Raw genomic sequence first — 13,347 nt, forward strand, 5'->3', positions numbered from 1 at the left:
CCCCTCCCGGAAGGTAAACCCCCCCGGTACCGTCCGAACCTCGTCCCGCTCCGAACGGAAACACTTCCGAGAAAACGAACCGAGCTCGTTATTTATCGTGAACTTCGTGCGCCGTTGAACTCGTCTCAGTCAGCAGTTTCCTCGAAGAAGCCGACATTACAAGACAATATCAGGACGGCTCGTTAGGAAAGTTATAATTTATTAATTTATTTATTTTTTTAGGGGTTGCGCTTCCGCATTAAAGCTACGCTCATTATAAAAAAAAAACCCACGAAGCCACTTTTTTTTTTTTTAAATCAAGTTTTCGCCCCTGTCCGCTGACTGTAAGGCAGACAGCAGCAGGAAACCTGTTGCTGCAATCCGAATCAGTAATAACACAGATTAAACTCGGATTAAAAACTGGACCAGATGATTTTAGGTGGCTGTCACAGAGAGCGAGAGAGTTCTGCCTGCTGAGGTGAAATGCTGTGTTTTAAAGCTCACATCATGTCTGTTTTGATTGATCCCAATGTGTCTGACTTCAATAACCCAGCCTGTCTCTGTTTAAAGCACATTGTGACGCTCAGGAATCAGCCAGGAAGAAAAAAAATAAATAAAAAGGACTCATCGCTCTCTGCAGCTCGTGCAACCAGTTCCACGGCTGCTAAACGGACATCACGCCCTGGACGGCGTGCGCCACACGCCATCTCGTTCCAGGCTGACCGGGAGGAGCGGGGCTGAAAGTCGGCATGGAAGCATCAGAGACCTGGGCTTTCTGGTCTCTTTAAAGCCCAGAGGCGAAAGCGAAGCGCGCACGCTTTCCCTGAAGTTCTTTAAAGATCCAAAAAACAAAAGTGGGTCAAGATTAAAAGCTGCATCTGTGTCCACACACACACACACACACACACAGACACACACACTTGGTCTCTCTCCGGTTATGGCTATCCGGTTCAGAGAGGGGTGGAAGGTGTGATGGACAGCCAATAAAAGAGGGTTTTGTCTGCAGGCGTCTCCATTTTGAAACCTCAGGAGTCCAGGGTCCTCTGGCCGGCGTCCAGACTCGGAGGACAAAAAGGCCGCGCTGCTGCCTTAAAGGACTCCCGGAGAGGAGGGAGAGCGGCTCTGCGGTGCCTTTTCTCTTAGATTCACCAGGTTTGTCTTTCCTCTGAAGGCAAAGCTAATAACACAGTTACCTTTAAAAACAACAACAACAGAAAACAGGAAACAACCGGCCTGTGAGAAAGCACACGCCAGTTTGGCCGCGGCACGATTTCGCGCCCGCCTTCAGCTCCGTGTCAACACAGCTAAGTGGTCTGGATTTTAACCACGAGCTTCTTTTATGTTTCGCCACTTTAAGCTCGCCTGCCAGACATAAATGTTGAAACTGCAAACTGAAGCCAATCCTCTTTTTTTTTGTTTTTTTTTTTAAATAAGCAAGAGGGTTTATTTGTCCATGTGCAGATATATTTGGTAGCGTCTATTATCGGCTCATTGGGAGAAAATAAAAAAGCAGGAGCTCTACGCTGGGTTCTTTACAGAATCTGAAATGAAACGAGCCTTTCTCAGGCTGCTTCCACGTGAAGGTACTGGTTTGTGCGGCATTTCAGTGGAAAAGATGCTCAGCGGGAGCAAAAAAGGACGCGGTCGTCCTTTTTTTCAGCAACCATCCGGCCGCTTTCAGGTTTGGAAACGGATTCGGATCCGACCTGAAGTGTACGAAAGGGGTGACGGTTCGGGCCACTTCCGGAGACCGGAAAAGCCTTTTTCCCGCCTTTTCCTTTGGACCGGCTGAGAGAAGAGAGCAGAGTCAAAGCCCAGACTTCAGCCAACCAGACGACGGGCTGAACGCGTGTTGTAAAGAAGAGTGGGGCGAAATTCCTCCACAACCACGCTAGAGACTGATACTGAAAACACCTGTTTGAAGTCCCTGCTGCTGAAGGTGGCTCTAAAAGTCACAGAATCACCCAGTCTGCCTCGTGTTTCCACACAGCTTCTCTACTTTATCTTTATGTATGTTTATTAATCTGCTTTGCAATAACGATGCCGCCACCATGAAGGATGAGAAGATCTTCAATAACCCCCCCCCCCGTAATGTGCTCAGCCGGGGCGTCTCGTCGTTCCTCTTTTAAAAGGCTCGTTGTGACACCGCGCCATCATCAGGCTAACGAAGGCGCTCAGTATATCGAGCACGCCGCCGTGTCGTCGGCCGTAATTTAGCCTCCTCCATCTGCGCAATTTGTGTTTAATGAGCATCCTAATGCGGCTCTGAGCACGCGGTTACTTTTATGGCGTCTGTGTTGATTACTGCTGCTTCGGTCGATTTGAGCTGGGCCTTCGGGGGCAGCTGTGAGTTCAGAGGCACCGTGGGCGCTCTTCGTCATGAGGGGGCGCTGCTCCCGAAAACTGGGCGTGCTGGCCAAGGCCGGCTTCCTGCTGTGGCTGCTGTGGCTGGGCTACCTTCTGCTGGCGCGCTCCTCTTTCCCCTCCCTGCCGTCGGGGCCGGACGAAGGGGAGGGGGAGCGCGACGCACGGGCCAGGCAGCGGAAACTGGACGAGGGCCAGCTGGCCCGGCCCCTCTACGTCAAACCGCCGCCCGACAACAACGCGCCGGGGGAGTGGGGTCGGGCCGCGCACCTCAACCTGAGCCCGGGGGAGAAGAAGCAGGAGGAGGAAGCCTTGGAGCGTTACGCCATCAATATCTACGTCAGTGACAAGATCTCCCTCCATCGGCACATTCAGGACCACAGGATGAATGAGTGAGTCGGTGAAAGACAAGAATGAGCCATCTTTATGTTTGAAGTGGGCACCATTGTCTCAATACTGTTGGCCTTTCTCGTGATATAAATTGTAATGACCATCTGCACCCAGTTTAATACGTCTCACTGTGAAAAAGGCATCAATTCTTTGCCAGGGCTGCCATTTTTACGTCACTTTACGTTCCAAAAGCAGAGCTTAATGTCTCCCTTTTTCCCCCCTTTGTTCAGTCCTGTCCCTGCGCCCTCTGTCCTGTGTTTTTTTTTACTCTCATCATCCCTGCTTGCTTTCGTTTCTGCTGTCTTTCTATCTCTCTAAGTCCTGCGGTACGTCGCTCATCGTTTCGACGGCCTCCGACTCCGTGAGTGTTTTCTGCAGCTCTTTCTCTTGCTGTTGTTGTTTCAACGCCTGCCGTCTGGATTACGACTGGACGTCTCCTCCTGCCACGCCGACAGCCGAAGGAAACTCGGCCTCGCCCACTGCTGCTTCTTTTTTTTGGTTGTAAATATGTACAAATACTTGTGACTAACGTCAGCTCTTGTCTCGCTCTCTCCTCCGCCCCCGTAAACACCCGCTCGTGCCTCAGATGCCTGAGTAAGAAGTTCGACTACGAGCGTTTACCCACCACCTCGGTGATCATAGCCTTCTACAACGAGGCCTGGTCCACCCTGCTGAGAACCATTCACAGCGTGCTGGAGACCACTCCTGCCATCCTGCTGAAAGAAATCATCCTGATTGACGACTACAGTGACCGAGGTCTGACTCTGCCAATAAACCATGGCTTATTACTATTATTATTATTATTATTATTTTGTCTTTAAAAGCAGAACAAGGTCGTTTGAAGCCTTGCTGCTGTACAAAGGAGTAAATCAAAGGGGGACTCAGGAGTAAATGTGTGTAGATATGTTTAAAAGCAGCTTATTAAAACAACATGCCATGAGAACAAGGCGTAGTCGGGGCGGTTGGTCGTGAAAAGCCCGGCGTCTTGTTTAAATCGGCTGCGGTCGTTAAGAACCGAGCAGCTTCTAACAGAGTTTGATTTCCTACGCCCCGTCAGACATTACACCTTAATGACATCAGTCGGAGCTGAGCTGCTATGACAGCTTCCTCTCCTCTGGTGGAATGCGAGAAATGCCACCCCTGAACCGGGAAAGTTTCTTCAAACGCCTGACGACTTTTATCTTTGCTTTTAATCTAGCTGAACGGGGCGTAGCTCCGCGGGCTTTCCCTTTAATCTCAGTTGTACTTTAACACATACGGCAGTGAAGACAACCGAGCAAAAGTCACTCATTCACCTGCGCCGATTTCAGCGTTAACGTATAACTCAGCCTGTGTCAGTCTGAGCTTTTCCTGTTCATCTGCGTACCCAAATCACCCAAGCTTAACTTCCTGCTCTTTGCTCGTCATTTATTTCCATTTCTTCAGTTCCATCTACGGTAAACACCAGCGTCAAACGGCTTTGACACGCATCAGCATGTTTGTAGATTTCTGATTTCTGAAGAGATTGAAAATCGGAAGGAACAGACCGAACCGTTACTCTGCGAAGGGCGAGGTGTTAGAAATGTCTGCAGATGTGTAGAAAGCGGCCGAAGCCCAAAGACCTCCAGAAAGGCTGGAGGACTGTTTCAGGATCGCTTTAGAAGATTAACTCGAAATAAATGGTAGCAGCTGAAGACTTTTGCCCAGAGTAGACCTCATGCAGAAGGAGTCGTGTGTCTTGGTTTGATGCCTTCTTGTCGAGTAGCTAAAAATCTCAACCGATATGAAGTTACATTTTTAAAAAAAGCAGTCTGTTAATTAAATAAATATTAAATTAAATCAATCCAAGTATTTGAATAAATGACTTGGATGTTCAGGCTGTGTGTGTGTGTTTTTGGACAACAGGCTACCTGAAATCGCAGCTGGCGGAGTACATCAGCAACCTGCAGCGCGTGCGCCTCATCCGCACCAACAAAAGAGAGGGGCTGGTCCGGGCTCGCCTCATCGGCGCCACCTACGCCACGGGGGACGTCCTGACCTTCCTCGACTGCCACTGCGAGTGCGTGCCCGGCTGGATGGAGCCCCTGCTGGAAAGGTGACCCCCCCACCACCCTCCCCCAAACCCCGTCTCGGACCTGAGAGGTCCGCCCGACTCTCACCTGACCCCCCCTCCCCGCGCGTCGGCGGTGTTTCTGTGCAGGATCGCCGAGAACGCCAGCACCATCGTGTGCCCCGTGATCGACACCATCGACTGGAACAACTTTGAGTTCTACATGCAGACGGACGAGCCGATGATCGGCGGGTTCGACTGGAGGCTCACCTTCCAGTGGCACTCGGTCCCCGAGGTGGAACGCAAGAGGCGGCGGTCCCGCATCGACCCCATCAGGTAGGAGCTAACGTCCTCAGAAAGTCCACTTTTCTTCTAAACTCGATGCTGTCCTCATAAAAGCGATGTCCCTGTGTCCCCCCGCAGGTCTCCTACCATGGCAGGGGGGTTATTTGCTGTGAGCAAAGCCTACTTTGAGTACCTCGGCACGTACGACATGGGCATGGAGGTGTGGGGGGGAGAAAACCTCGAGCTGTCTTTCAGGGTGAGTTCAGCTTCCTCCGGGCCGCCGAGCCGCCGGCGAGATGAAACCAACGGGCAAGAAACGGTTCGCAAACATCCCAGCGGCGGGGAGGATCGTTCGGCGTGAGCTTGACACGCGGTCACCTGTGACGGATACTACGACCTCATGGCGTCTGCGTCACTTTCCCCTCCCCCCCACTCACAGTTAACAGCGGGGGGGTTCAGGCTGTTTGTGCGACTCTAACTTGATTTAGTCACAGCGTGAAGGAGAACAGGCTGAGGAATGTGTTACGGATGTGAACATAAAAAGAAAAGAAATGCCTCTCCCTCTTCTTCTGGGACTTTTCGCAATTGGTGATTTATGTTTGTCTGAATCGGTTGTTTTTTCTCTCCTGCATTCAGACGGCGAGGACTTGTTTTGTCTTGTCATAGACAGTCGGAAGAACTGTTCGTCCTTTTTTGTGGCGTTTCTCTGTTTTCAGAAATGAAAACCGTAAAGTCGGGGTTTAGTTGCAGTGCAGAGGCGGGCGTTTCCCGTTTTCAGCAGGTTTGTTTGCTCCGATGACTTCTGCTGAAGCGTTAGCTCCAAAAATAGTGACATTTAATCAGCTTCGAGGTTCGGATTTTTATTTAAAATCAGCCTGTTTGGAAATCTTCAGAGTGCAAACTGGAGCCAAGCCTCAGCTCGAGTTCGAGGAAATTTCTGCCGCTGATATTATCAACTAACTCAAATCTTAGAAGCTCAAAAAAAGCATTAAATTTGAGGTTTAAACGTAAATATTTTATAGCCAGTGGCTGCATGAATGAAAGCCTTTGACAGAAAAGGATCGTAGTTTTCTAATTCTTCATCAGATTCGACCGCAGCCGCCTGCCTTCAGACCCGACGGGTCGGCGGCGGTCCCGTCCCTGAGGGGGCTCTTCGGTGACCCCGATGCAAAAAAAAAAAAAAAATGGCACCGAGCGACGCGTGTAGCTGAACGCGAGCCCACAGGAAGACTCCGCTGCTTTCATCCCGTCAGATCTGTCAGCTGGGACATAAATGCCACCCGTACAGGCCCGAGGCAGAACAGAAACACCACCGCGTTTGACGGATGAGATGATGGAGAAAACCTTTTTTTGCCCCCATTAAACACTATTTTTGTGATTTTTTTTGTTTTGTTTTTAAGAGCTGCAAATTTGCCTTTTCACTTGGAGTTGGCATCCAAGATTTCTGACCACAAAAAAGTACTTTTGTGTTCTTCATGCTCTGGATTTACTTTACATTTACAATTATTAAAGTTAAAGTCTGCAAAACACAAATTATTTTAAAAGCATTGTCTTCCAGGTCTTTTACAGGCACTTGCTTTTATTTCTAAGCTTGTGATTTGACAAACAAATAACATATTTAATGAGATCTAATATTAGATCTGCAGCCTTTTTTTAACCAGTTATGATAATTTACCAGTGCAAACAGCAGCAGCAGCAGGATCCTAAGATTTCTGCTGTGTTATGTGAAACTGACAGAGATGGAAAGGTTAGGATTGTGTTTGACACTGGAGATGTTTTAAGACAGCAGCAATCCACTTTGGGCTTGCCGTAGCTCGTCAGTCCAGTCAGAATTAAACGCTAATCCTGCAAACTGAGGTCATCCGAAGAGCTCTATCTCTGGCACGGGTAAAATATTAATTGTTCCTAACCTTCCCGCAGAACTGAACTCTCCCTTTACGCAAACACCAGCTGTCGGTTGGTCGGCTCAGAGGCGTGTGCGAGCTTGCAAGCACTGAAATTCCCCGAGAAGAAGTCCGCTGAATTTGAGTTTTAAACATCTCGACTCGTGCGGCTCGCTGAAGCGCTTCGGGGGGTGAAAACAGACCTAACCCCGCGCGTCTCGTGCGTCTCGCCCCCAGCAGGTGTGGCAGTGCGGAGGCAGCTTGGAGATCCACCCCTGCTCCCACGTGGGCCACGTCTTCCCCAAGAAGGCCCCCTACGCCCGGCCCAACTTCCTCCAGAACACCGTGCGGGCCGCAGAAGTCTGGATGGACTCTTATAAGCAGCACTTCTACAACAGGAACCCTCCAGCCAGAAAGGTGGGCCCCCGCCCCCCGTCACACGTGGTTCTTACACCAAATTGAAGGCCGGCGGTGGGCCGCTGTGACACCGTTCAACAACCCGTCATTTAGACACAGAGAGATGTTTGATTTCGACTTCTCGTACGATATAATTTCCTTGTCTAGATGTCAGCGGGTGATCTCACGCCGTCTGCCTCCCTGGTTCTGACCCGTTCACGTGTGTGTGATGATACGTGTGTGTAACGCGCCCCTCGATTGGGTACCGTAAAATATTCATGCGTCTCAGTTACACCTATCTGAAAACAACAACAACAACAAAAAAAAGCTACATTATTAATGTCTGGGATCTTTGATCAAACAGTAAATTACCCGCTCAGGGGGAGATTGAACACAGCGCTGCCGGAGCTGAAGACTGGCAGATTCTGATGATTTTAACGGTTAAAGGATATCAGCTGCAGTAAACCCACTTCGTCCTGTTCTGTCACGAAGTTTACAACCCCGTCTTTGAACTTCAGCAGCTCAGATACGATCGTTTATCAGTGGCACCGACAAACGAATCAAACAGACGTGGACGTGTTGCGACCCAAGAGGCGATTTATAATACTGACAACGCAAGTTTTTATCCAAACTCTAAATTAGTAACCCTTAGTCAATTAGTATTATGTAACGCTGGTGATACTCTCTTTAGGAGTTTAGTAGTTAAAGAAAAACAACAGTTTATATAGTATTTATTATGTAGGACTGTATTGTTAATAATATAACAGATAGAAACAGCATTTCCCAAACTTATTGTTTGTTCTGATTACTTTTTTAAAGTTTATAAAGTCATCTATTGAAATTCCTGGAAGTTCTGTTGTCGGATTTGGTGACATGAGAAGCTGCGTGTGTCCAGTGTTTTCCCAGCGGCTTTTTATTTGATTTAAATTGGAGTTTGACGCCATTAAATAGAGCTCAGAAACGGCTCTGTGCGCCCGCCACTCCACGACCCTAATATTTACTTTACTGTGAGCAGTCGGGGGCGCGACTCAGCGGACGTGTCCAGGATGTCCCTGTTTGCTTTCAAAACGTCCGTTTCGTTTTTATTGATACGCACACATCAGCGAAAGGCACGTGTGAGGTCGTGCCTTTTGGTAGCAGAGGGTGCGTCTTCACCATCGGCGCGTCCAGGTCCGTCCTGCGAACGCCACCGCAGCTGTTTGCCAACCAGTGAGCCTCTGGCGTGCGCGCTGCTCGTACGGGCCGCGTGTGAATCCGTCTCCTTCGCGCCGAACGTAAAACGGGCTGGGACAAGCTGACAGGTTCTGCCTAATCTGGGCCCGCAGCTAGACCTGACATTTTCGCAGACACTCCCCCCCCCACAGTCACCCGTCGTAATTCTGGCCTCGTTAAAGACTCGTTGGGATGGCCGCCGTTCTTGCCTTCAGCGCATCAGCTACCAGGACTTAGGAAGTAATCTCTCCCGAGCCCTGGCAGGCGCCGCCGCAGTCCTTCGCTTCGCTTCTGGGGTTGTTTTAACGGCGCCGCTGATCTGTGCGCTCCACAGGAAACCTACGGGGACATCTCGGAGCGGCTGCTGCTGAGGGAGAGGCTGAAGTGCAAAAGTTTTGACTGGTACCTGAAAAACATCTACCCGGACCTGCATGTTCCCGAGGACAGGGAAGGCTGGCACGGAGCTGTGAGTACCCGCTGATGAGAATAAAACCAGGAGGAGAGACTTGTCACTGATAGTCGCTGCGCTCCTTTCAGATCCACAGCTCAGGGATCCAATCAGAGTGCCTGGATTACAACGCTCCAGACCACAACCCCACAGGCGCCCAACTTTCTCTGTTCGGCTGCCACGGCCAGGGAGGCAACCAGGTAAATGTTTATTTCACCCGTCTCTTATCTCCCTCTCTCCCTCTCTCGCACTCGCTCCCCGTCACGCAGGAGGTCAGTGCTTCTCGTTTATATTACATTTACCTACGCCTTCTGAAAAACTGTCCCCTTGAACCGCGGGCGCTTTGACTTTGATTTCCCCGCCCCGGCTCCAGCCGGAGATGGTTTAGTAAACAGCGATTAATTTGTCCGGGCTGATGCATATTTAATGTCGGCGTTAGATGAACAGGAGGCCAAACTCTCGCCTCTCTGCGTCTTCCACCTGCTCCATGTTCCCGATTACCCCCGCTCGCGAAATGAACCGCCACGTGTCGGTGAAAATCAATGTTCGAATGGCTCCCCTGTGAAACTAAAACCAGAAGGGCCCTCCGCCGCCTCCCTCCTGCTCCCCACGTTAAAAGAAAAAAAACAAACCCAACCCGTTCCATTTAAAAGATACATGAGCCTCACAGGTAGAGTGAGAGGCACGGCCATGGGTGAATAAGTCAGAAGCCAGAAACCGCTGCCAAGGAGTGAGCCTTTTGTTGGAAACAACCGCGGCGAGCCTGAAAGATGCATGAGGCGCGAAGGAGAGGACGGGCAAGGATGAAGATTGATTACCTGAGGCTCCGTTTAGCAGGGAGCCCCCGGGGAGTGTGGCGTCTTTTTGTCCCTCCGGGTCAGTTCGTTCAAATGACACCCCCTCCCCCACCCCGAGGGGGGAGAGCTGGCTTTGCCTCCACGTCCGTTTGATTGAGAGGGCCGAGCCTTTCTCCTTGCTGATGGGATCGCACGCCACGCGGCGCCGGTTTAATGAGGACACCGTGCCTCGGCGGAGGAAAGGAAAAACCGTCCTGTCACCGAAGACGAAAAGAAAACAAAACCAAACTCTACAAGTTGGCTTCTTTAAATTCTTTTTAAACAAAGAGATGGAAGGAGGGAGGTTTGATCTCAAATGTGAGGAGATAAAAATAATAACACATCTGTTTTTTTTTTCATTTTTTTTAATCCTAGTATTTTGAGTACACCACTCAGAAGGAGATCCGCTTCAACTCGGTGACGGAGCTGTGTGCCGAAGTACTTGAGGGACACACCTTAATCAGCATGAGACACTGTCCCCATGACAGCGAGGTCAAGCCCCCCAGTATTGTCTGGGAGTTCAGACAGGTGAGGAGGGGGCGGAGTCACACACACACACACACACACACAGTCGGCAATCTTCTTCCACGTGGTTCCCTGTGATCTGTTCCAGGACGGGACCGTCCACCACCCGCACTCCGACACGTGCCTGACCGCCTACCGCACGGCCGAGGGTCGCCCCGACGTCCAGATGAGGCGCTGCGGCCCGAACGACTCGACCCAGCGGTGGAAGTTCGAGTGGTAGGAGGAGGCGGCGGCCGCGCCGTCTCTGAAACGGACCTGAAATCGTCACTTTAAGACATTCGCCCCATCGAGAGCCCTTAGACGCGCGTGACTGAGCGCAGACGGTGGCAGAGTAGCCGAAGTTCGGCTGGGCTCGTTTAGGACAGCAGCTAAATTCATCCTCATCCCGCTGTAGGACAGAGGGAGCGTTGCACACCTGAAGTGTCCTTCTCCTGGATGTGAGGCAGCAGTCAAACTGATTTTCTCACCCTGCAGACCAGGAAGTGCTTCTCAAAGACACAGCTGCAAACTTAGTTGCTGTTAAATCTTCTTTTTTTTTCCTGTTTTGTTTGTACAGTTGAAGAGGAAAAATGTAAATGTTTGCTGCTAAAAGAAGCTGTGCTCAGAATGTGAGATCAGCAGCATTTTTTTTTTCTTCTTCTTCGCCTGGAAGCAATCACTTCCTGACGTGCTCCGTCGTGCCGTCGGCGAAGAGGGAGGCAGCTCCACGGTCGCACTACGCCGCTTCTCTGTGCAACCCCCCGCCCTCCAGCCTCGCCTGTGGTGCCAGTTCCGTGGCGGAGCGGAGTAGAACAAGACTTGAAGAACTCATTAGGCTTTCGAACGAAGTGCACTTCGCCCGAGAGGAGCTTAGCGAGTTCACAGGAGTGTTGTCATCTATATTTTATTTTTTTGTTTGTTTTTACCTGCTGCATACAGTTAAGAACACCCTGCCTTTAAACGCCTAAAAAAGCCAATAACAAAAAAAAGTGCGTGCCAAATCCTGATGTTCCAGTGGGCGTTTTATCTATTTTTAGCTTTTTTTTTAAACTGTAAAACTAGATCAACGAAGGTGGGATCGAATTGATTTTTAGTCACAAAAAAGCCTTGAAGGGAGCACCTTTGTGCCTTACTTTCTGACACGTGTGTGAGTGTGCGTGCGATCTGTACTTGAAACCGTCTCCAAAACACTCGTGTCGTTTCTGAACTGCGAACGCGCTTTCACGCCGGGATTCAAGAACCTCCAGACGCAGCGAAAACCGCCTCCAAAACTGCAAGTCAGCAGCAGCGTTTTCCCTCCTAAACACTGGGCACAGTTAAGCCTCTGTAGCTCCTTGCATGCATGAACACAAGATCTTCCCGCCTGACAGCGAATACAGGTGGCAAACATTTGAGACGATTCCTGGTTTGGGTTACTTCTGTAAATATTCTTCGGTTTAAGGGACCAAACGGGAGCAGTGCTAATGTAAAGCTTTTAAACTACTGATAATGCAAAAGGGAATATCATCTAATGATATCATGGTGGACTGATGGATGTTTGTTTTTGTTTTTTTTTAAAAAAAAGCATTGGGATTATATAAAAAATAAAAAAAAACTAACCACAAATACCTGTTTGTCGGTTACTTTCTTTGTATTTTTCCACCCTGAAGAGAGAAATGCTGCAAAACGAGTTCAATACACAAAACTTGTTGTTTATTACGCTTTGGTTTAAGCAAAGAGGCTAATTTAATCTTTTAATCTGTGGAAATGGATAAAAGTTTCTAATGGCTGCCGTTTCCGGTCTGTTCATTCGTAGTTGTTTACCGCCACCTGCTGGCAGCGGAGCGTAATAACACCGAGTGGTGATTTCAGGCTGCAGGAAAGAGGAGTTTTATCTTTAAAATACACTAAAAAGAGGTCATTTTTTATTTTTAAACATTGCTTGACTAACTTTATTTTTTCCTCCACATTCATCTGTTTTTTTAGATGGAAAAAAAAATGAGTCCAGTGTTTATTTTATTATATTCTCAGGCCTGTTTAAAATAATATATACACAATGTTGGGACTTCCGAGTGTGTGCTTTCTACTGAAACATATTCATGAAGCTTGGACGAGTTTTATCATACTTTAAAGAAAATTAAAAAAGTAAGAAAATGTTATACATCTCAAGACTAAGCACAGAAACCGAGGCAGTAAGATGAGTGAGGTTATCAGAAGAAGACTTTCATTTCATCGTCTGGATTTGTTTTAGTTTAGTTTTCAATTTGGCAGGCAGAGCGGACTGAGTGATAGCAGGAAGCTCAAAGAGATAAAATCCTTTGACAGCAGTTTCCTAAAAAAAAATACCTGTCGAACAAGAAGAGGGATGAATTTAGAAACACAAAGGAGAAAAAGGAAAATGACGTGTCAACAGAACAAAAAGGTGTCACTGAACTGGTGTTCGAGCGGATTATTGATAAGAGGTGGAGGAAGCAGGGGGGCGGGGGCGTCTGCAGGTTGATGAGGTTCTGTCCAGGGTCCCGTTGCTCAAGCACAGAAAATGCACAACTTGGCGAGCAAATGTTGCCGCTTGTGTAACTTTCAGCAATAATGACACGACTCCCGTGAATGTTTAACACGACCGGCACCTTCTCTTACGTGTTTTTAAAACTGATCAAGGAGAGCGGAAGACAACGAAGCTGTTCTTGGAGGAACAGGACGGACAGAAGATCTAACCCCGAACATTTCTCCATCGTTTGCTTCAGTTGTTTTTTTTTTTGCAGAATCTGTGCGTTCGTCAGCTGGAAAGTTCCAGGCAGCCTAAAGAGTTTTAGGAAGGTTACGGACAGCTAACGTCTTACCTGCTGCAGGCAGCTCTTTGAGCTCGTTTCTGGACGGACTGACGAGCCGACGGCTTCTCTGAGCGAGGCCTCTCCGCCACGCGTGGTCGTGAAATAGGGACTGCTGCGGCCATCTTGAATCTAAAAGAAGAACTCGTGGTTTTACAAACCTTAATTTACAATTTACAAGTACGCAGGTTTTGTTGTGTTGGAGCAACAAGAT

At 49.0% G+C, this 13,347-nt stretch overlaps 1 protein-coding gene across 1 annotated transcript; it reads left to right on the plus strand.

The window, feature by feature from the left end:
- The first annotated feature begins 2,336 nt into the window (after positions 1-2,336).
- Positions 2,337-11,933, plus strand: poc1bl (POC1 centriolar protein homolog B (Chlamydomonas), like). The gene is made up of 10 exons (XM_017426573.3): positions 2,337-2,735; positions 3,320-3,489; positions 4,618-4,807; positions 4,913-5,098; positions 5,186-5,303; positions 7,171-7,347; positions 8,873-9,004; positions 9,076-9,186; positions 10,198-10,350; positions 10,436-11,933. The coding sequence occupies exons 1-10, from the start codon at positions 2,359-2,361 to the stop codon at positions 10,565-10,567; spliced, it is 1,746 nt and encodes a 581-aa protein (XP_017282062.1). The 5' UTR covers positions 2,337-2,358; the 3' UTR covers positions 10,568-11,933.
- The last annotated feature ends 1,414 nt before the right edge of the window (positions 11,934-13,347 follow it).

Source organism: Kryptolebias marmoratus, linkage group LG5 (genome assembly GCF_001649575.2).
Source record: "Kryptolebias marmoratus isolate JLee-2015 linkage group LG5, ASM164957v2, whole genome shotgun sequence".
NCBI classification, from domain to species: Eukaryota; Metazoa; Chordata; class Actinopteri; order Cyprinodontiformes; family Rivulidae; genus Kryptolebias; species Kryptolebias marmoratus.